General features: G+C 35.8%; 1 protein-coding gene across 6 annotated transcripts in view; it reads right to left on the bottom strand.

Annotated features, from left to right (window-relative positions):
• The window catches only part of TRPC4 (transient receptor potential cation channel subfamily C member 4), a 117,498-nt gene extending 94,068 nt beyond the window's left edge, over positions 1 to 23,430 (bottom strand). For 5 of the 6 annotated variants that reach the window (XM_024755469.1, XM_024755470.1, XM_024755471.1 and 2 more), the window contains exon 1: positions 23,023 to 23,400. In XM_024755469.1, the coding sequence (XP_024611237.1) occupies positions 23,023 to 23,400 (378 nt within the window). Of the gene's footprint in view, positions 1 to 23,022 lie in introns of all 6 variants that reach the window. The other variant, XM_024755468.1, reaches the window with a different exon arrangement.
• Positions 23,431 to 23,765: the final 335 nt, after the last annotated feature.

Genomic DNA, 23,765 nt, shown 5'->3' with positions numbered 1-23,765 from the left:
ATCATAACATTACTTACATTATTAACTGAATCATTTTCATGTCACACAGCATTCACAATGACTGACCTACACATAAGCTAATTAACACCCATTAATCAGTTTAAGTGATTAACTATTAACCCATAGACTGCTAGCTTTTCTCAAATTCAACCAAATGCTTTACCTTGAAATCACTCGGCACCAGTCTGAGGTATATGTGACATCTTACCCAAATATAGAAATGTCTCTTTGTGACTAACATATACATTTTTGAACTATTAATCCTGAAGTATACATTTCTAGAAGAGAAATTCATCCTGGAGTGACATTCAACCAATTTAAAAGAATTCATTCCCTTGCATTCAGCATTTATTAAACTGGGTTGTATAAACTGAGTAAAAGAAATTTACTTATGTAATATTATTTGATGTATCCTAAATTATTAAGACTAAACAGATCCATATTCTAATCTGGCTGTTCTCAATTAGCTATATTATCTTGTGAAAGTCCCTTAATATTTCTGTTATATGAAAGAGGTTATCCCCTGTAACATGAAATTTCTATGACTCAAAAACTATTTTTATACTCCAGTTGATAGCACAGTAAGTGAAAATTTATGAGAATTTTTTTTCAAGTACTTCAATAAAAATTTGTTAATATCTTCAGTTTCATCTTGCTTTTTAACTTTGTTTTTATATAATGTATTGAAACCTACATTTTTTGAAACTCAGGATTATTAATATCAAATTTACCTCTCTCAATCACCCAGACTACCTTTTAATTCAAACCAACATAAGGGAGTTTCAACTTAGAGTTATATTTAAAAATTAATTTAACATCAGTTATTTAGAACTTGAAATCTTCATAATTATGCACATACACACATACCTATATACTCATACATGAACTTGCACAAAAATCCAAAACATGGGGAAAATACAATATTATGTTCTGAATACGAAGACCTAATATCTTAATTATGTCAATTGTCTCAAAATAAATATGTGCATTTTATTCAGAATCTTTTTTACTTATGTTGTTTTGCTTATAACTTGATAAAACTATTTTATTAGTTAATATGGAGGAATATATAACCAAGTGTTTCAAAAATTATGATATGAAGGCTATGATCCAAGAAAATATAGCAAGAAATATAGGATCAGTTGAATAGAATTTTGACCAGAATTACTCCTTCTTTTTTTAAAAAAAAATTTTATTTATTTATTTATTTTTGGCTGCTTTGGGTCTTCGTTACTGCACATGGGCTTTCTCTAGTTACGGCGGGCGGGGACTACTCTTCGTTTTGGTGCGCGGGCTTCTCATTGCGGTGGCTTCTCTTGTTGTGGAGCACAGGCTCAGTATTTGTGGTGCACAGGCTTAGTTGCTCTGCGGCATGTGGGATCTTCCCCGATCAGGGCTCGAACCCATGTCCCCTATATTGGCAGGCAGATTCTTAACCACTGTGCCACCAGGGAAGTCCCCAGAATTACTTCTTATTTTATATGGGAACTTGATATGTGAAAAAGTAAAATTTCTATTCAATTGGAAATAGTGGTTCATTTATTGAAACAATTTTCTATCCCAAACAAACAAAATTAGTGCATATCTCATTTCATAACAATAAATTTGAGATGGAGTAAATATTTAAATGTAAAAACAAAAAGCAACACAAGTTTAGAAAAAGAATTTTAAAAAATAGTTGTATAGCCCAAGGGTTGGGAAGAACTCTTAAAGCAAGATTGGAAACACAGAATATGGAAAACTACATATTTGGTTTTACAGTTCTCAAGTAGAATGACCCAAGATTTTCACAGAAGAAAATCAAAACAAAACGAATGAACAAATATAACAAAACAGAAACAGAGTCACAGATACCAAAAGTATGAACAAGTGGTTGCCAGAGGCAAGAGGGTCAGGGGTAAGTGAAATTGGTGAGGGAAATTGAGAGGAACAAATATAATATACGTTACGAAATAAATGAATCACGGGGATGAAATGTACAGCATGGGGAATACAGTCAATAATAATGTAATAGCTTTGTATGGTGACAGATGGTAACTAGACTTATCATGGTCATCATTTTATAATGTTAGAAACATCCGTCACTATGTTGTGAACCAAGAACTAACATAAGGTTGTAGGTCAATTATACTTAAAAACAAACAAACAGAAACCAACAACAAACCTATGGAAAAAGAGATCAGATTTCTTGTTACCAGAAGTAGGGGTTAGGGGGAGGGGGAAATAGATTAAGGCAGTCAAAAGGTACAACCTTCCAGTTACAAGATAAATAAGTACTAGCGATGTAATGTACAACATGATAAATATAATTGTCACTGTTGCATGTTATATATGAAAGTTGTTAAGAGAGCAAATCCTAAGAACTGTCATCGCAAGGAAGAATATTTTCTTCTTTTATTTTGTGTCAATATGAGATGATGGATTGTGATCATCATTTCACCATTATGTAAGTCAAATAATTATGCTAAATGTTATCATAAACCTATATGGTGCTGTATGTCAATTTTATCTCAATAAAACTGGAAGGAAAAAAAAGGTCAGAAACGTGAATGATCTTTCTCATTAATAGACAGGGAAAGGAAATATAAAATAATAATGAGCTACCATTATTTTGCCAAATTTAAGGAGCTGATGCATCCACATTCATCAAAAGCAAGAGGAATGCAAATTCTAACAGCCTTGCTGGAAAGTTTCTGGCACTTACATAAATTCTAAGCACCATAGTCTTAGTTAGGGAACCCTCCCTACAGAAAATCAGGCACCTTGAGACTATGTATTTATATCATCATCGTTTGTCATGATAGAAACTTGGGTATCACCTGAATGTTTTTCGAAAGAGAAAGGTTGAACAAATTGTGGAATATCTCTACGTGAAATATTATGATGCTATTGAATATTTGAACTTGAATGCATGCTGTATGTATCAATTTGGAGGGTTGCCCCTGAGGTCTCATTTTGCCCTGTTGGAGAGTTGTAGCATAGCTATTTACATAAAGGCTCCTTATTTTAGGTTCTTTAAACATTAGTTAACTTTATATCAGAGACTGTGTTTGGTATTACCTAATTATACCTTAACTACTTTATTTGATACACAAAGACCTCTATAATCATGTCCCACCCTGTGTATTCAAATCTAAATTGTACTCCACCCTGACAGGCATCCCATGGCCCAATCATTCCAGTGCCAAACTTTCCATTCATAGTTTTCTTGTTGACTTCTGCCTATTCCCTCCCACTTATCAAATTCTACCAAACCTTCAAGACCCAACTCAAACCTTATGATTTCTATGATGCCCTTTAGTAAAACTGAACTGTTATTAACCTGGCATTTTTTTCTTTAAATGGAGGCAGGCGAAAGGGAAGGTGCTGTTATTAGCTTTTTACAAGAAGAGATAAATATCAATTTTTTAAAAGAGGAGTTTGTAGAAAAACTAAAATAAAATAAAAACGAGTTTGTGGGAAAAGTGAAGAATGAGAGTGCAGGTTATACAATTGACGATTCTCTTATCTCCTTTAAGTGCGCTCATACAAACTGTTTATAATAACTTTACTCAAGCTTTGGTCAGTGATACATCCAGTATATAAATATAAATAATGTAACATTAGTAACTATTTCTACTTTCTTAAAGTTAATATTCATTTTAAATTGCATTGATTATATATTTTTATGGTAAGCCTATTTCAAGTCTACTTTGAATTAAAAATACCAGCAAATAGATATAGTTTGTATTGATTTAAATAGGTGTAGGACGGACATAGTGAATGTACTTCTACAATAACTTGGATAACAGATTTATCTTAGAACTATGAAGCACACTTGAACCAAATGAACAAGGATCTGGCAAAAATCATTTCAACTCAGTGATACTGTTAATACAAATATGCTTGGAGCCTGACTACAGTGACACAAGTAACAACTAAGATGTATGAAGCACTTATCACGTGCCATGCCCCGTGCTAGGAGCTTTTCATGCCACATCTTAGTTAATCTTCAAAATCATTTTTGGAAATAGGTGTTACTGTAATCCTCTTTTGACAAATAGAATAGGCCTTAGAGAAGTGCAATAGTTTGCCCATGGTCACACAGAAACCCATGCAGCTTGACTCCTGGGTCAATAAACTATATGTCTTGTAAGTAAGGCAGCTGTGAGGTCCTGGAAATAGCTCAGGCATCAAGAGTGAGCATTCCATCCTGCCTCAACCATTTTCAGTTGTGTGAGAATGACAAAGCCAGTTAACTTCTCCACATTTCCAGTTTCCCATTTTGAAATCTGGACATTCATTCAAGATATTTCTCCTTGTGGAATAAGAACTGGAGAAATATATATCAAAGGCTTCTCAAAGTTAATACACACAGGGCTGCAGTGAAGATTTCATGTTGCAGGGTGACACGAAAGCATGTGGTATCTACAAATCACTAAATAACAGGAAGGGACTAGTGTTATGTGACAAGCCAGAGATTGTTAGGAGAAGGCATAAAACAGTCTTGTTCAGTTTTGCCAGATTGATTTGTTTCTCCTCACATAAACACAACCCCAATTATAGTGCTTGATTCATCTGAAAAGTAGGACAATTATTTCCTGGTGGGCCAGTTTCGTCAGTGTAGATGTCAAAGCTTGGAACGTGTACTTTTCGTGACTGAAAATTTAAACTGTGTATCTCCTAAAATGGCATAGACTCTGTTGTTTACTGCTATAGATATACCATAAATAATAGTTATTAAATATCATTTGCATCTTGGATAAAGAACTGGAGAAATCTATTTCGACTCCTAGGGTGACATCAAACAAATAGCAACTTTAAATCACCACCAGCTTTGGCTAGGTTTGATCACTAAAATAATGAGAGGATTGCTATCACTGACTCCCAGATTGTTTAGTTCACAGACATCACTTTCATTTTTAAAACTCTCTCTCTCTTTATAGCTGTTACATTGAAGGAAAATCTATTAAATGATATCCAAGTGAAATCTTTTATTGGTAGAGAACGTAGCTCAATGGGCCAAGTGTATACTTAATTGTATAAGAATTACACAAATTCTGATCAGAGATTCTAATCTTAGTTTCACTTGACAGTGTTTATAACGGTCCCTTGTTTTTGAAAGTCCCCAGTCCTTTGACTTCCATAACTGGGTAGTGTATTGACTCAAATCCTGGCTGTCCCACTAATGGTTTGTAGCTTTGGAAACATTATTTAACCCCCTAAACTTCAATTTTCTCATCTATAAAGTGGAGCTTATTATAGTTTTACCTCATAGGGTTTTTTTAAGGATTCAAAAAGAAATGCAGAGTAATAATGAATATGAAAGTGTTTTGTATCAGTACATAATGTTTGATGAAACAAAATCTAGTGTAATTACTATAATTATCTTCACCAGTATCATCATCATTTTCTCTGGTTGCTTTTTCTCAGTCTCACTCACTGGGGACCCTTCTCCTATTCATCCCTTGAACACTGTCTCTTTAGGGATCAAAGTTAAGCCCAGTGTTCTTCTCATTCGGCATATATGTACTCCCTGAAGGTTGGCTGTTTTCGTGTTAATGATAGTCTATATGTGTCAATATTTATTCTTCCAGCCTCCAGCTATTCAGTAATACTTTGGGGCACCCATTTTATTCCAGTCACTCTTCAAAGTTTGGGGAATACAGCAGTGAACAGAACAGACAAAATCCTCCCCTTTATTCTAATTGCATTCTAGAAAGAGAGGGGAGGGAAAGACACAACATGAATGAACAAGTGGATGCATAAATCAATGAATGAAGAAATCTCAAACAGTAAAGGCCATGGAGAAAAGTACAGTGGAGTAAGAGGAAATGAAGAGTGTCAGAGGCAAGGAGAGGCTGCTGCCCTATGTAGGGTGACAGGGAAGTCTTACCGCTATGATGACATTCGAATAGAAGGCTGAGGAAATTTAGAGAGCAAGCTAAGCTTACATGTAAGGGCAGAGCATTCCTGGAAGAGAGAGCAGCAAGTGCGAAGATCCTGAAGCATGAGTATAATTAAAGTATTTGGCCAATTCAATGGAAGGACAGTTTTCTAGATTAGCGGTTCATGCCATGACTTGCATAAACTTTCTAATTATTTATAATACTATGTAGATTACATTTTGGTTTTATGTAGACAAATTAGCTGAGTATGTTTTTTATTTCTTCTAGTCTTTATATCTTTTATTTTTACTTCTTTTTTGGTTATTCAAAATAGAACCTCCAGTAGAGTGTTGTATGGAAGATCAGTATTGAGAATCTTTATTTTGTTATTGATAGTAACATGAATGTTTTTAATATTTCACTATTCAGAATAATATAAGATGTCGGTTTTGGGTAGACTTAATCAAGTTAAGGAAGGTTTTTTGTCTATTTCATTCTTGGTTTGTATCCTAGTGTATCCTAATGGAAAAACATGCTGATCCCAAAGGCCATGAATGAGGAGATGCAAACTGAAAATATGCAGCCAGCAGTTGAGGCTAAGAAGATATTAGAGGCTTCAAGTTAGCAAGGCTGTGCTGGGTAGTATTCTGAATGTCTGGCTGTTATGAAGTGGGTGTGAGGTTGGATCGGTTACCTTGAAAGGAGCAGAGGAGATAAAGCTGAGTTGTCAGGTGACCTGGGCTCATCCACTGACTCTCAGTGTGGCCTCCAGCACATCATTCACCAGCTTCACTTTTAGCGGTAACAGCGTTGCCTGTTTACCCGCAGAATCAAGCTACCTTAATATGATGAAAGAATTTTGACAGAGTTGGAGTGATTCATAAACGTAAGGAGGAAAAAGTACCCTTTACTTTTATATTAAAAATGAAAACAGACAATTATTACAATTGTGGCTTTTTTTCCTATTAATAATGGGAAATCAAATTTCAGAATACTGAATAAAATTTTAGATTTCATTTATGAACCCTAAAAGAATGGGCCTGTTGAATGGGTATAAGATTCCTAAATTTTATATCCCTTTCATTAATTACTATAATGGTAACAACTCTGTATTTATGCCTAACCTGCCCATATATTTAACAACTTCTTTCTCGTTCACTGCCTTTTCCTGTTGTGATGTGCAGGTGCATTTATTTATTTATTTTTTTGGCGGTACGCGGGCCTCTCATTGTTGTGGCCTCTCCCGTTGTGGAGCACAGACTCCGGACGCGCAGGCTTAGCGGCCATGGCTCACGGGCCCAGCCACTCTGCGGCATGTGGGATCTTCCCAGACCGGGGCACCGAACCCGTGTCCCCTGCATCAGCAGGCGGACTCTCAACCACTGCGCCACCAGGGAAGCCCCACATTACGATCTTTAAGACAAGCATTTTTCCTATCCCTGACTATTTCCTTTTCCTGACTTTTTCCTATTACAAAAGCTATATACCCTTATTGCCTAAAGATTTTTAAAATATCAAAAGTACAAAAGGAAAAGCAGAATTCCCTCTAAATCCCACTACCCAGAGATATACATTGTCTTTCTCTCACCCAGATATACATGCTTTCTCTTTCTCTCTCTCTCTCAATATCTACAAAATTGGTAGCGTGCTTTATATTTTTTGACCAGTTGCAGGCTTTTATGGAAATACTGCATTTACTTCAAGGAAGTCTGCATGCTCCACGTGGAACTTTAACTTTTTAAGATGACGTGAGGCTTCTCAGAACGCAATACTTCACTTACAATCATAACACAGCATCGTGGTGAAATAGAGGCCCAACTTCAAAAACCATGTATTCCCAGAACAGTTTATAATGGAGGTATTAATAATTTTGTTTTCATTCTGAGTATGATCTAAATCAGAAGTGCTACCTTCACTAGTGCTTATAAGCTCCTTGACGTTTGATTTTATCTTTCCAGATTGTTCCTTGCCTGCTTTATTTTCATGAGTGATGATGGGGATTTTTAATCTGTCATGTTCATCCATCTATTCAGCAAACTGTTACTTAACACCTAGAATGTGTGTAGTATTATGTAGCCAGGAGAAGAAAAGAGGACTAAAATTTTATTTGGTGTGAAGAGTAAAATCTGCCTAAGGAATAGGCTGGTATTCATAAGTTTGAGAAGAAAATGGACTACAAAGACCATCACAGTATAACAGGGTGAGAAAGATTTTGTTTCTTAAAGACCCAAAATACAACAACCACGGCTAATTAAAGTTTTTACATTTATATATTAGTAATCACATGAGGGAAAAATTAAAGGTAAAAAGGCTTCATTAAGAAGAATGAAATAATGCCATTTGCAGCAGCATGGATGGACTTGGCGATTATCATATTAAGTGAAGTAAGTCAGACAGAGAAAGACAAATATCATATGATACCGCTTATATGCAGAATCTTAAAAAAATGATACAAATGAACTCATTTACAAAACAGAAACAGACTCACAGACTTAGAGAACTTACTTAATGAATACCGGGGGGTGGGGGGAAGGAGGGGGGAGGGATAGATTGGGAGTTTGGGATTGACTTGTACACACTGCTATATTTAAAATAGATAACCAACAAGGACGTACTGTGTAGCACAGGGACCTCTACTCAATATTCTGTAATAACCTAAATGGGAAAAGAATTTGAAAAAGAATAGATTTGTATAACTGAATCACTTTGCTATACACCTGAAACTAACACAACAGTGTTAATCAACTATACTCCAATATAAAATAAAAATTTTTAAAAAAGAAGAAAAAGAAGAATTAGGAAGTTAATGCAAATGAGGATAATAGTATGATCCATCACTGTAACACAATGTGTTATGTTGGTAAGTATCAAAGAAAGGCAAGGACACAAAAACAGTCTTTCAGGATAAAAACGTAGCTCTGAAACTAAGGAGGGCTACAGAAATAACTTGTTTCACAAAACTTCTCTTCTGAGATTGCATAAAAATAACTGAACTAATGCTTGGAAAAATTCGAGGATATGACAGTGTGAAACTAACAAAAAAAGACAGGTGCTAAGTCATGTCAGCCCCATAGCTGGACTTTCTCGGCAAAAGTAAAGTGATAGGCACTTAGTCCTCTGAATGGGATGATGGCTTTCCTCCGTCCACAGATAAGGAAAATATTACCTAGATTTTTGACTGGGGGCCGAGAAATACACATGTGAAGGGAAAGAATCATGTTTCTTTTTTCTTTCCTCCATTGAGTTTCTTTAGCTGTGAACTTGAATCTTGAGCTACAACAATGAAAGACTTCAGCAATTTACAAGTTCTGTAGCAACCAGCTAAGAGACTTCTCAACCTCCACTTTAGTGTGTCAAAAATATTTACCAGGATAGGTGGAGTGGCAACATGCTACTAGAAGAAGAAAACTTTGGGGATTAATTCCTTATCTCTCATGCCTCAGATAAAATATTCAGAAAAAGCTAAGTCCCAGGGAAAATCAAAACAGACTCTGACTACAGCACTAGTTATAGAATGAAAAATGACTTTCCGTGCCTCTTAACTTTTTGGATCAGATTTGTAAAGAATGGAATGTATCAGCATTATAGTGATCCCAAGATATTATTTTTGTCATTTTGCTATAGAATTAAGTAAAGAAGAAATCCAAAGAAGTATATCATGGTGGTTCATAAATTTTTGTTTACTTTTTCTTGGTAATATTTCATCTGAATTAGGTGACCTGTAAAAGATGCATTTGTACCAGGTAAAAATGGATAAATTTCATGGAAACTCGTGATGTTTATGGTGCCTTACAAAACCTCTGCTAATATGGTGGTGTGCGAAACTGTAATCTAATGAAATTAAAGGAAAATAATATAAAGTGGATGACTTATTATTTCTGAGTTCATGCCAGATGTTTAAACTAATACTAATGTATTTTAAAAGGCCTCAAATATTCACCAGGTGGCAGTCTTTTCCTTAAGTGTGGTTAAAACAAATGATCTGCTTTACCTCATCTTTATTAAAAGAAATGTGACTTAGGGCAGGAGATGTTTTGCTTTCTTTCTCATAATGTTGCATTGAAATGACCTGTTTCTTCTGAACACATACTCCCTAAATTATCCTTCAGGGAACCTGTTTATTCTTCCTTGAGATCATCTCTGATCATCCTCTTTTATCATGATTTTTCTTTTTCTTTCTCTGTATTCAGAATGAAACTACATTGTATCAGATGATTAGCAACATGTTTAGATTATACGTATTTAGACTTCACTGTAGTCTTAGAAGCCTGGTCAATTTCCACTCTCCTAACTTCTCCACATGTCTGAGGTCACAGACAAGCTTCCTGGCTCCATCCAACCACTCATCGATTCACAATCCTCCTGACCATTATGCAGATATTTGGGATGCCTTGCCTTTGCGATTTCATCACCAGAATTCAGCAGGTTTGCCTCCTGTGACCTGCATCAGTGTATTTGAAATCTAATCACGACAACCTAGAGTCGTGATGCAAATGTCAATCTTTAGACATTGATCAAATTAGCATAGTTGGTTCTGAAATGGATGAATGATGATAATGATAATAATAACAACACAAAATCAAATGTAAATACACTAGGCGTTCACTTTACATGAAGTATTTCAAATTTCTAATTCTCATCAGAACTGAGAAATAGCCATTACCGTTTTCCGTTTTGAGTTAAATAATCACCACTGGGTCATGCAGATAGTAAGGGGTGGAGCTAAGACTTGGATTCCTATCTGTCTGATTCCAAACCTAATCTTTTTCCACCAGGAAACATTTCCTGTTACCCAAAACTAAACCTTGAAACATTTATTTATATCTGTATTCTTTCCTTGTGCTACAAAATGTTTAAGGCTGGAATTAAAGTAATGTTTATGGTAAATATTTCTATTTGATTCTAGGCAAAAAAAAGTGAATTTTAATCTTGGCTCAAGAATGAATAATCTCAGTAATCTTTGGCAAGTTTCCTGAACTTCTCTAAATTTCACTTTCTTCATATCTCTAAGGTAATGGTTCCAGGAGTCTGTGTGTGTGTGTGTGTGTGTGTGTGGTAGCGAAGCAGGAGGAGGGGGGAAGGCGGAGAGGGATGTAGGGTCAGTATGATATCAAACTGCTCTCTGATTTCACAAAGTTAAACTTGAGGTTTTGCTTTTAAGTTGAGAGAACCAGGCAGTGTAGACTTGGGTTAAGGAGAACATGGTATAGTAACGTAAAAGTCATCCAAAATAGGTGCTAGAACATATGATTTAATGAACACCACCTGCAAGTCAAACATTAAGTTTAGGCTGAAAAGCACTAAATAGAATATACTTGAAATGTCTTTCCTAAAGCTGGTGATTTAAGGCTCGACCAAAATAATCAAAGGCCCCTCAGATGTTAAAAAAGATGAATGGGCTCTGATACTCTAGGATAAAGTATGCAAGAGAAGTATGTTTAGCAACATTTAATATATATTTAATTTACCAAATAAATTTTTTTTACTTTTAAGCATTTCATTGCTAAAGCTAATAGTTATATGTGTGCAAAGCGAATATATTTCATACTGATTCCATTTAGGGTGAAGCGTATGCTTTATATATATTATTCTGTACAAAAATTCTTCTCGTAGGTCAACATATTACACTTTCCCAAATCTACTGAATACTTTTTATACACTTCTACCATTTCACAGAAATATGATGGCACTGGTCTCTTTCTTTTATTGATGTTAAGTTTCTTGAATTTTTGTGTCTTGTATAATCTAATATGGGTAATTCTTAGACATTAAGCACTAGTCCCCTATTCCCACAAAAATATTAATGTAAATACAAATGGAAAATCAATATAGTATAAAAAGCAAAATGGATGAGTATACATTTTCTATATTGTTACTTTTATTTATCTTGAAGTTACAATTGATTGCTAGATTAGATTCCTTGAGGTCAAGTCTACTATGTGATCATATTTGAACACTATCTTGGTCACAGTAGGCAACCAAGGAAATGTTAAAGATAGTAGAATAAAGAGAAGAAATGAGAAAACACATGATTCCTTTACTGACGATTTGTTCACCCAAACCATTCTCTAGGAGACTTCTGTCTCTTCATCTTGCGTTGTTCTCCTTGCTGCTCTGCTCCAGTGGACTTGAAGGAGCAGAAGCCAGTGATTCTATACTAAGAATAACATAGTGATTCTAAATTTGCTGGGTCTGTCAGTGTGGATGATGACATAAATAACCAGTTTCTCCAAGATAAATGCGCCTGTCCCTAAATATACATAAAGATATGTATATAGATAGAGACACGTATTCTTCTCTGATTTAAAAATAATATATGTTCATTGTAGAGATTTTAGGAAGGACAGAAAAGCACAAGAAAGAAAAGCACGCACTTTATCCCGATACCCAGATCACTAATGGTGACATTTTACCATGCATTTGTGACAGGCCTCCAATGGCGTCTAATGACCTTCACCTCCTGGTATTCATGCCCTCCGTACTGAATCAGGCTGATGGGTGTAAGCATGAAAATCATTTGAAAGTGAAAAAAAAGAGAATAATATAGTGATTCGATATTGCCTGTGCTTGGCACAGATAGTAAACACTGTGTGTGTGTTTGTCCCAGATTACCTTTAGAATCTCTTCCAAACCTAAGAAACTACCGATGATTTTAAGAAAAGCAGTTCCATTTTCCATTATTTTTATTATGAAGGGGGGTGTGTGCTTGCACAAGCCTGTGTGCGTGCATACGTGTGTGTGTAGACATATTTGTGTGTATCTGTGTGTGTATATGCGTATGTGTGTCCCTCGGTATCTGTAGGGGATTGGTTCCAGGACCCCTGCCCTGGATTCCAAAATCCGAGGATGCTCAAGTCCGTTATATAAAATGGCATAGTATTTGCATATAACCTATGCACATCCTCCTATATACTTTAAATCATCTCTAGATGACTTTTAATACCTAATATAATGTAAATGCTATGTAAATAGTTGTAAATACAATGTAAATTCTATGTAAATAGTTGCCAGTGCAAGGCCAAATTAAGTTTTGCTTTTGGGAACTTTCTGGAATTTGTGGGGGGGAATATTTTCCATCTGCCATTGGATAAATCCAAGGATGATGCAGAACCCACAGATACGGAGGGTGTGTACACACACACACACACACACACACACACACACACACACACGTTGGTATTGTGAGGTTGACAAAGTAGAGGAAAGTGATACATATTTACATACTTTCAACATAATATTCTAAGAGGTGTGAAGAGGTGTACAGGATATGATGGTCGCAAAGAGAGATGTTTAATTCGATCAGGGCTTCATAATTGATCTCACACATAAATAGGAAAAGGATTTGTGTTGTCTGCAAAATAGTCTCCTCCAGTCTGGGAGGGTGGGTCTATCTCTGCAGAGTCTCAGCCGTCAGGTCCTCTCTGAGTTCCTCAACCTCTGTGTCAGACCCAACCACAGGACAATATTGAAATGCACATGGCTTGACCTGTAATCACCTCCCTCTTCCTGTATTTTCTCAATGTGCCACCAGCGTGTCCTTATCGCTGCCAATTGTTTCCTACAAGAATCTAGGAGAAATCGAGGGAATCAGATAACCAGTTTTGTTAAATGAGTCAGACTAGCATTGGCATATATACACTACCAAATGTAAAATAGCTAGCTAGTGGGAAGCAGCCGCATAGCACAGGGAGATCAGCTCCGTGCTTTGTGACCACCTAGAGGGGTGGGATAGGGAGGGTGGGAGAGAGGGAGACGCAAGAGGGAAGAGATATGGGAACATACGTGTATGTATAACTGATTCACTTTGTTATACAGAGAAACTAACACAACATTGTAAAGCAATTATACTCCAATAAAGATGTTAAATAAAATAAATAAAATAAATAAAAATAAAGTTTTACATATCTGAAAAAAAAAAAAGTACTAAAAGATTTGGTCAGTAGCCTCTGGCTGAAGGAATTTCAGGATGATCCCCAGGAGTAAAGGACCTGGAGAGATCTTTCTGTGCTGCTCTAGGACCAAGTTTTACTCCTGGGAGGCGGCATGTTCTGAAGGGCTGAGAGTGCCAGATATCTCATGGCCAAAGTAACCAGGCAGTTTGACAAAGGAAGAGTAAAGTCCATGAAAACAGAGAAGCCTACACTCAAATCTCCCTTGGGCAAGATATTCAATTTTTCTGAGCTTCAATTTTCTTACCTATAACGGTTCAGTGTAACTGGGAGGAATCCATTAAATAAATGTGAAAATACGTACCAGGCAGTCAAAAAAAACCAAGTTTGTTGTATTCCCTACTCATACACTCATGCATTACTCCTCATTTAAACCCTATTATTTAATAACGACTGCTTCAACAATTGTTGAAGATTCTAAAGCTGATTTTAAAGTCAGCAAGTATGCAGTCTGCAATTGTTTGTAGAGTCCACATTGGTTGCTGGAGGGGAGAAAACAGTTTAATTCCTTAGTTAGTGATGGTGGCTTTGGGTAAGTTAACTTTTTATTTTTTTAATGGCTATAATAAAGAACTTATTACAAAAATTATTATGAGGTTTAAATGAGATAACAATGTAGAATGGTCTTAAGAGAATGCCTGGCACACTATAATGCTCAATTATTATAAACAATTTTTATTACTATCCCTTGACCTACCACCACCATGGTAACATCTAATAGAAATTTACAATGCACCTCAACCTATTTACTTTTTCAAATTATGTATTGTTTTTGAGGAAAATTACAATATACTACTAGTTGAGGATTCTCTGATATTTTGGACAGTGGGAAATACACATAGTATAAGGTCTGAATAAATGCATAATTATTTCTAATTTATACTTTATTCATCAAGATATTATTGTACTAAAAATTCACATTTTTACCTGATGGTACCAGTAGTGCTTAAAAATTAAGCCTGTATCTCCAAATCAAACAAATCTATATACTTTTCCCTGGAAGAGTCCAGAAACTGAAAAGAAGTGTTGCAATTAGGTTACACATGTGACGGGGATGAAGGTTGTTCAGACTTAAACCCACCCTACTCATCCATCATCATCTCATTTAAGGGAAGAGAGGTTATGCATCCATTTGGTAAATTTGTAATTATGAATTTCTCTTACCCTCCCAAAACTACCCACTCTTTCTGGGTGGGTTTGAGCATTCTCTGAGAAGGCTAGATTCTATAAATCAGCTCTTACATGCTCAAAACTCACAGTTTAGAATTACTGTCAAGTGTTTCTAATACCTGATTTAAACATTAGAGACTTGGAATACTGATATATCTAGACATTACTTGAACCAGAAAATTATTGCATAAAGAATGAATTGTGGTAATAAAAATGACAATATTCTTTCTTTCTAAATGCTTGAAAATTGGTTCTTGAAAAGACCATTTAAAATTCTACATTGCTTCAATCCTCACTTTCTTGTGTTTCGGATATTAAAGCAATAAAAACTTTACTCACTTTATATCTAATCAGAGCAGAAATAAATATAATAGGTTGAAAGGACATTTTAAAAACAGTTTTGAGACATTCTAATCATAATATGTATTTTTTTAATTCCTAGTTATATTAACACCTTATCTATTCAATGAATTACAATTGTTGAATGACATCATTTTTCCTCAATGATTAATTTTTAAATTATTACAATTAATGAAGTTCAATTGATATACTGCTTACTAAGACATCAAGTTATTATTTTTAGATTTAATCACAACATTTATAATGGATTGGAGGGTATTTAATAAAAATGACCCCTGAAAATCTTTTCACCAAAGCTCACATTTGAAAGGCTAGTTTCTGTCTCTCTTATTCTAACATAAACTCACTCTTCACACCAGCAGTAACACTTCACAATGCATTTGCTTTGAGGAATTTTTAGCCTCTTCAATGCACATATGTATTTTTAATTAAATTGAATTGAATGCGTGTAAAATACTCAAATGACGTCAAGGTGGAGGGATTTGCATTTACTGAGGTCTTTTGATGTCATTCACATTAGTGTGTTAACTATCCAATCTTTAAAACAACCTGGCAAGCAGGGACTCTCATCCGTCTCTTATTTATGAGAAAGTTGAGGCTCAAAAGGCTCAAATAATTTGCCTGAGATTATAAAATAGGAGTCATAGCCACATCTTTCTCTCTCGACTCTGTTCACTATATCTCACTCCTTCCCTGTCCACAAACAGAGAATAACGGCCCTGTCTTGTATTTTCTTATTGTAGCATGGAAATGCCTCAATGCGTGGAGCTCTCATGCTTGAGATTGTTTTTTGTACTTTTTTTCACTTGAGTTTCAAAAGGAGCTAAAAGCTTTTTGCTCTTGTCGGTTCCAAACATATTTAATGATGATGATGATGATTACTTTTACTTTCATAATAAGTGTGATATGCTGAGAGGAAAGAACATGGTTCAGGAGAATTACTTGTCTATAATTTGCTGGTCTTCAAGAAGAAGAAAATGTCAGTGTGTATTATTTTATGAGTCAGAATGACCTGTTATCTTAATCCACTTCATCATATTAACAGTGTAACATAGTCTGTCTTTTAAAAATTCTTCCATTTAGGGCGGAATTATTCAGACCTCTCATGATTGCCAATTGCCAATTGACTAAAGGCAATCTAGACTCTATGTTGTAATAGCATTTAAATTCCCTGCTGTGGAATACTAAGACTCAATTTAACTTTTAGACTTTCAAAGTACATTTTAATAAAAATTACTTTATACTGATTTCTACTTTACATTATAGAGATCATATTTGGGGATAATTTTCAGCTTTTTCATAGTAATGGTGGATTTAGACAATATTATAAACATCTTTCCTATTGATATTTTACATCCAGATATAAAGAAAGTATAATTGATGATTTATCTAGCTATGTCTCACAATAGGATAAGTATTTTAGGGGGAGAACATTTTTAATACTTTACTATAATTCTCTCTTGCTCTTGCTTTTACTCTCATACTCTCTGAATTTTGATAGTAACCAAGATTATGGTTATTATACATTTATTTAGTTTCACTTACTGTCAATATCCAGGATGTAACAAAAGCAAATAGAAAGGGGTAACCTCAAGTGTTTAACTACTGAGGAAGCTGAAATGTTTTCATTCTGCAAGGGGCAGCTCCAAAGACCAGAACAGATAGGCTGTCTTAGCAGATACGACATTTAATAGGGACCATTTGAAGTTCATGGGACTGCAGAAGGTAAATTACTTGTTCTGAAGTCCAGTGAGGAAAATCAGATGAATGTAAGAGATAAAAGTAAACTTCATCTCTGCCCACTAGCCAGGGATATATTTATTAGCACCCATATCAAGTAAAAACTGCCCTTTATTTTTAGTCAGCAAGGTATATATATATGTTTTGTTTGTTTGTTTGTTTGTTTTTTTGCGGTACGTGGGCCTCTCACTGTTGTGGCCTCTCCCGTTGCGGAGCACAGGCTCCGGACGCGCAAGCTCAGCGGCCATGGCTCACGGGCCCAGCCGCTCCACGGCATGTGGGATCCTCCCGGACCGGGGCACAAACCTGTGTCCCGTGCATCGGCAGGCGGACTCTCAACCACTGCGCCACCAGGGAAGCCCAGCAGGGTATATTTTGATTTGGATATACATTTGCATTAACCTGCTAAAGCCGATCTCCTATTTCACCCTTTGATTTCCTGATCACATAATAGGTACTGTTTCTAAAGTCACAAATTGCATTAGAACATCTACAGAAATTAGTTTTTAAATCCCCTATGTGCACTGAGATGGAAAGAAAAAGGGTAAACAGTTAAATTCTACTTTGCTCTCCCTGAACAGGGTTTCTATTTCCAGTGAGTGCATTTTTCAAATGAAAATGAAGTCATACCTCAAAAGGGTCAATTGCCAGGCTGGACTTCTTTCCAGTGTTTATTGTATTATTCATATATTTGTTTGTCAATAGGAAGGCAGAGAATATGGCATAAAACAGTAATAACAGTATATTAAGTTATTACATGTCACCTTATAAAACACTTTTACAGAATTTTAACACTACCAGACATTAAGAAGCAAGTAAATTAATTAAATGATTCCAATTAATAGCCAAGAAAACCAAGGCTCAGAATGATTTTCAGAGGCTTGTCCTGTTAGCAAGTGTGGAACAGGGCTAGAAGTCAGCATTTCTGTTACTCAGCTCTGCTCTTCCCTGGCATTTCATAGCTTCTAATGACTTAGTATCTATTGAGCCACTAAACTATAAATGGCATCATACTGTTCAAGACAGAGACACAGCCTGAATATGTACCTCTAGAGGCTCTTTTAAATTTATATAACCCATATCTTAAATTAGCATTATTAACTAATCAGCTAGAGCCAGACAGTGTGGTGGTTATCTTCTGACTCTTGAGTTCCAGCACTGGTATTTCCTGGTTTTGTGATCTGGGACGTGTCACTTACACCTTTTTGTACCTTCATTTCCTCATCTATAAATGGGGAGAACAAAAGCACCAACCTTCACAGGATAATGTGAAGATTAAATGAGATAATGCAAAAAAAAATTCTTATCACAATTATTGGCATGGTGACAAGCTCAATGAACGTTCATCATTCAGACTATCTCCAGGTTGGTTGCTAGCTATTAATTTATAGATTCTTTTGGTTAGGTTAAACCCTAAAGGCCACTGGGTCCATGGTTCCTTGCCCTCTTTTGTAAAATGAAGTGACTGGATTAGATGGTCTCCAAGATTTCCAAGATCCCTCAAAATTTTTAAATCTGGTACTCTTTTTAGCAGAATTTTCAAACCAAAAATTTCTTCAACTGAAATACTCTAGGATCTTAACTGTTGAACTGATAAGTAATGTTTAGCAAAGTATTTTTCCCAAAGAAGGGAAAATGTAATAAATATATTAGTGAAGTTGGGAAATTCTCCTACATTAAATATCACTTACTCATTCATATTTAAGCTAATTATTTGAAATCTCCTTAAAGTAAGGTTAGCATGGTAGAGTCCAGCACACCTAACACAAGGTAGACAACTATAGGTATTCTGTAACTGTCAACATCTTCTAAGTCACTGGTTCTTAAAGTGTTGTCTCTAGACCGGAAGCATTAGTATTGAATATCACCTGGGTACTTGTCAGAAACACAAGTTCCAGTGACCCATTGCAGACCCGCTGTATCAAGAGACTCTTGGGGTGGGATCCAGCAAACTATGTTTTAACAAGTCCTCCCAGAAATTTTGATGATACTGAAGACTTAGTACTACGGTCTGAGTGAAGAGTGAAAAAGAAAGTTCTTTTTCTGCTAAACATTTACCGAAGCAGCTAAAACTGAAATTGAATCTGGCCTTAGAAGATATCAAAGAGAAAGGTCTGCTAGAAATAATTACAAGTCAAGTAACCAATCAACTGACTGAGAAAAGGGGCGAAGAAGCCACTGTCGGTTATTCCCTGTAGAGAAATAAGGTACTAAGAAGGTTAAAGAAAAGTTTAATAAATCATCAGAGAGTATCAGAGTAATGATTCTAGCAAGAGAGCAGCCCCAGTAAAAATACATAATGTTCCATGTTCCTGCCTAGTGTGGAGAACTATAGGTTCTCCATGCTGTCTACTACATGAAAGAGATAAAGTATTACTCTTTCTATTTTTTACAGTAAAAATGAAAATAAAACACTAAGAACTGAAAACCCTGGTTTATGAAGAAGTACATTAAATAGGGAAGGAAATACTTAATGATCTATGCCCATCTATTTATCTGACAAAACCTAAATATTTTCATTAGATCCTGCACTGAGAAAAGTATTTGACATACTAGCAATCATAATCATTTAAACAAGATATGATGGAAAGGATAGACAATCAATGTCAGGGTGATAGGAAGACAGGTGATTTTATGTGTTTCAATGTCTTCCCTATCATCTGTATATCAATCCCAGACCCCTTTCTTAAGTCCAGAATTTCTAATTATCTCCTAGATGTTAATGTCAATAAACCGAAAACTGAGTATATCCAAGCAGGTCTCATAAACCCTACTTATAATCTCTATCTCAGTTAATGGAATTAACTTTCCCCAGTTATAAACCTTAAAACATAATATTTTGTATTTACCAAGTCCGGTCAATTTAATTTCATAATTACCCAAGGATTTATTTCTCTTTTATCTTTTCCATTGTGACCATCTTTATTCATATTCCCATGATATTCTTCCTGTTTCTCTTCACAACTAGACTCTAGAAAACAGGAATAATGTCTTCTCCCCAGTGCTGGGGCTAGGGCCTGACACAGTAAGCATATGCAAATTGTAAATTGTTCCCTGGTGAATGTACTGGAAGAGTAAACAGATTAATCTGAACTCCCAAGCCCCCATGATTTCAGGAGGCCATCACACATTGCATCTTTCTTCAGGAGAAAGAAATCAATTTGTGACAAATTTGTAAAAGAATACTGTATTTCCTGATCCACATCGGTCACATTTTAAGTTCTAAGTAAGTGTTCTAATCCTCAGATTTGTATGTTTTTTTTATATTAGATCCTCTTCCTTGACTCATCTTAAGACAAGTTATGTTTATCTTGTCCTCTTGGATATTAGTGTTCTCAGGTTTTAACACTCGGCTTCAGTGACCTCAACAAAATTAATGGTAATGTGTTCCAGGGTCTTTGGGAGAAGCCTTTGAGACTGGAAATTAGGCAAAAATAGTAAACACAAAATGGCTTTCAATGATCACAAGAATCATCTAAGGAATTACAATTTATGAGAGAAAAAATTCCTGTCAAGAATTTATTTGTTACCTACCAGACACTGGCTTATGGAAACTGTTATTCCAAACAAGGTTGGCCATACTTAGGAGACGCATTATCTATGTAGATCACAGATAAACAGCCAGGCTCTCATGGGGCTTGTCTGCCTTTCCTCCCCCCAACAAGCCCTGCGGACTTCTTTTATGTGCTATACTGTATACATTTCATGACGTCACGACCTCACTTTTATTGTACAAGATACCAGGCACTCTGAGGTAGACTGGAGTTGCTCTTTCCAAATTAGAAAGTTCAAACCAAAAGATGCAATATTTTGTTGATTCTCAGTGCCTTCGCTGAAGAGGAATTCTAGAATGTGCAAATAGAAAAGGAAAATTCTTGGCTTACAAACTGATACAAGAGAAATCTTCCAGAAACACATGGCCTGGGATATTTCAGACTCCTGGCAGATTGCAAACCTTTACTGCCTTTTATTAACAATCAGTGTTCAGATCAAGTGCCTCTAAGAAAACAGGACCCACTTGTCAGACTAGACTTTAGCTCAGAAGTTGAACATCTTCCAACAAACAATCTCATAATAGCAGATATCTTCTCCAGATACCATATTACTTTGGCCAGCACAAATGTCATTTACTAAAGAGACACTGAAATGTTTGGTCACTCTTCCCTAGACAATAGAATTAAGAAGGTTATACAGTAATAAACAGGGAAAACACAATTGCAATTTTGTTCTATTGACTTGTTGCAACCTCAAATGATCTAGGCCCACAGTCCAAACATCTGTCTTATGGTTGCCCTTATAGATATGAAACAACAGCGTGTACGATATAAGATCATTGTTATTAGGAAATGCAAATACTTTAGGGGTATGATTGTGGAAGGAGTTTCAAAATCACGAGGGGCCTGGGAATGTAGAGCCTGAACTTACACAGATAAAAACACACTCTTACTCATTCCTGTCTACGTGTCCTGTGTTCCTCTAGTGGTGGAAAACTGCGATATAACATAACATATGCCTTCAGATATTACCATTACCTATCCACCTCTGTCAAGGTTAGTACAAGTTTGAAAGGATACATGAAAGAAGCAAATCCTTCTATCAGGAAAGTTTTACCAATATGATGGGAAGGTATCCCAAACAACTGGATATGAGAACAAAAAGCTAGTAAAGCAACAAGCAAAGAACTATTGTCATCGTGGAGTGTTGTTTTATCAAAGTTTGGGCTCAGGTAAGGGAAAGGGGTGCATGGTGGTGAGACATAAGAATGGGCCATAGAACACAAACTTCTGGGGAGATTTTTTTCAGGAGACACCCAGCCATGAAGTTCTTCTCCTAATCATGGTGGGGATTCTGATCAAAGTCCTCCAGTAAAGCAAAGATAATAGTAGCTACAGCAGAGCTTGCTTTAAAGGAATGTAACATCTCTAAGAGTCCATCATTTGCAGAAATTGTTTGCGCCTTATCAAATAGAACAGAAATTGCTAGAGCTGTAATAACACACGTTTTTATAAGATTTTACTTTAAAGGACAGATTTGAGCCAATGAAGTACAAGCAATGTCTCTGCAATTAGTCAGTGAGACATGATGCAGGGAAGTGAAGAGTTCAGTGTGAAAGGATAAAGGATCAGAGAGACGATCCAGATACAGGGCAGTAACAAAGGGAAGGCTCTAGATGGACAAATGGGAAAAACAGAAAATAAGGAAAAAATTGATTCCTTATTCGTTTATGTCAACGATTTCTCCACTTCCTTAGTGGTAAAAAAAAAAATAGGGAGATAGGAATAAAACCACATTGTATTTATAATTGTGTGCCATTTTGGTTTATTTTGTACCCGTGATGTTAAGATACAGCTACATTTTGCCATTAGTAAATTTGATATAGTTAAGCCTACAGTCAGAGTTCAGTTACTTTTTAGTAATCTTTTTTTTTCCTGCTTTTAAAAAATTTAAGTCTCAATTTAAAAGAATCTACTGGAGTTTGCTAAAGAACAATATCAGAATTATATGTGCAACTCACTTCTGCAATAACATGCAGAATTCCAGAACAGGCAAGCAGGTTAAAAAGGAAACTAGCAAAAGAATTCAGCCTGTCACTGTAGAACGTCAGAAAATGACGCACGAGAGGAGAAACACCTAAATGTACAGAGTAGCCCCCCCGAAAACATTATTGACCATTAGATAGAAATGTTTCCAGTGTATGGGAAGCCACCACAGGCTACTTTGTTTTGCTTTGGTTCTCACTAAAGTCTGATTAGCCAGGGTAGGGGGTGCAGGGGGCGGTGACTTTTGGAGAGTATAAAATGTGTACTTAGCAGTGGTTTTGTGTCATAATAGTTCTGATTTCAAGGCTAACATTTCTTAATATTTGGGGAGAATATGACCATCCATAGAAACCTTCTGCATGTAAAATAAACTAAAGCTAGTATTTTTGCACGTACCTGTTTTTCTCCACTGGGCTTCTTGTGGTTCAGTAACAGCTCTACAGCTCCGACAACTTCTTTCCTGATGGCGTGTAATAGAGCATCTCCAACATAGACGTTACAGCTTAAGAGTAGTTCTATGAGCTCCAAGTTCTCATTTTCGATTGCAATGAGGAGAGCAGTTCTTCCAAGTGGATCGACGCAATTAATATTGATTTTAAAATAAATTTCAGCTTCCTCTAGGGATTTCTTGACACTTGCATAATCTCCCTTTTCCACAGCGTTCAAGTAGGCTTTCTCGGAGGGTGAGAGCTCTGATTCTGCTCGGACTATCCTGAGAGGGATGCGGTCTCTGTAAGGGGCATTAACATTTCTTTTGTAATAGAACTGAGCCATGTTTCATGCCATGCTATTTCTTGGTCTCTGAAAGTGCAAACAAAAACCAACACACACAAGGATTAGTATTAGCACACTTTTGAATGATTATGCTTTGCATTTAACAACTCACAATGAGGCCAATAACAACGATGAAACCGCAATTATTAAGTGAGAAGTTATGTTCCCTTTAAACAATGGAAATAGGCAATAATTATTCAGTTATCTAGAAACACAGGCTTCAAAGTTCTTACTTAAGAAGAAAGAGAGGCCAGTATTTGGCAAGTTACTTAAAAAGTGACGTCTGTCAGAGGTTGCACCTGTAATTTTTTAAAATTATTTACAAAATTTATCATAAATATATATTATTTTTAATGGAGAACCTT

This window comes from Neophocaena asiaeorientalis, unplaced genomic scaffold (assembly GCF_003031525.2).
Source record: "Neophocaena asiaeorientalis asiaeorientalis breed wild unplaced genomic scaffold, Neophocaena_asiaeorientalis_V1.1 scaffold59, whole genome shotgun sequence".
In the NCBI taxonomy this organism is placed as follows: domain Eukaryota; kingdom Metazoa; phylum Chordata; class Mammalia; order Artiodactyla; family Phocoenidae; genus Neophocaena; species Neophocaena asiaeorientalis.
The sequence above is the reverse complement of the archived record's forward strand: the minus strand, read 5'-3'. Positions and strand labels throughout refer to the sequence as shown.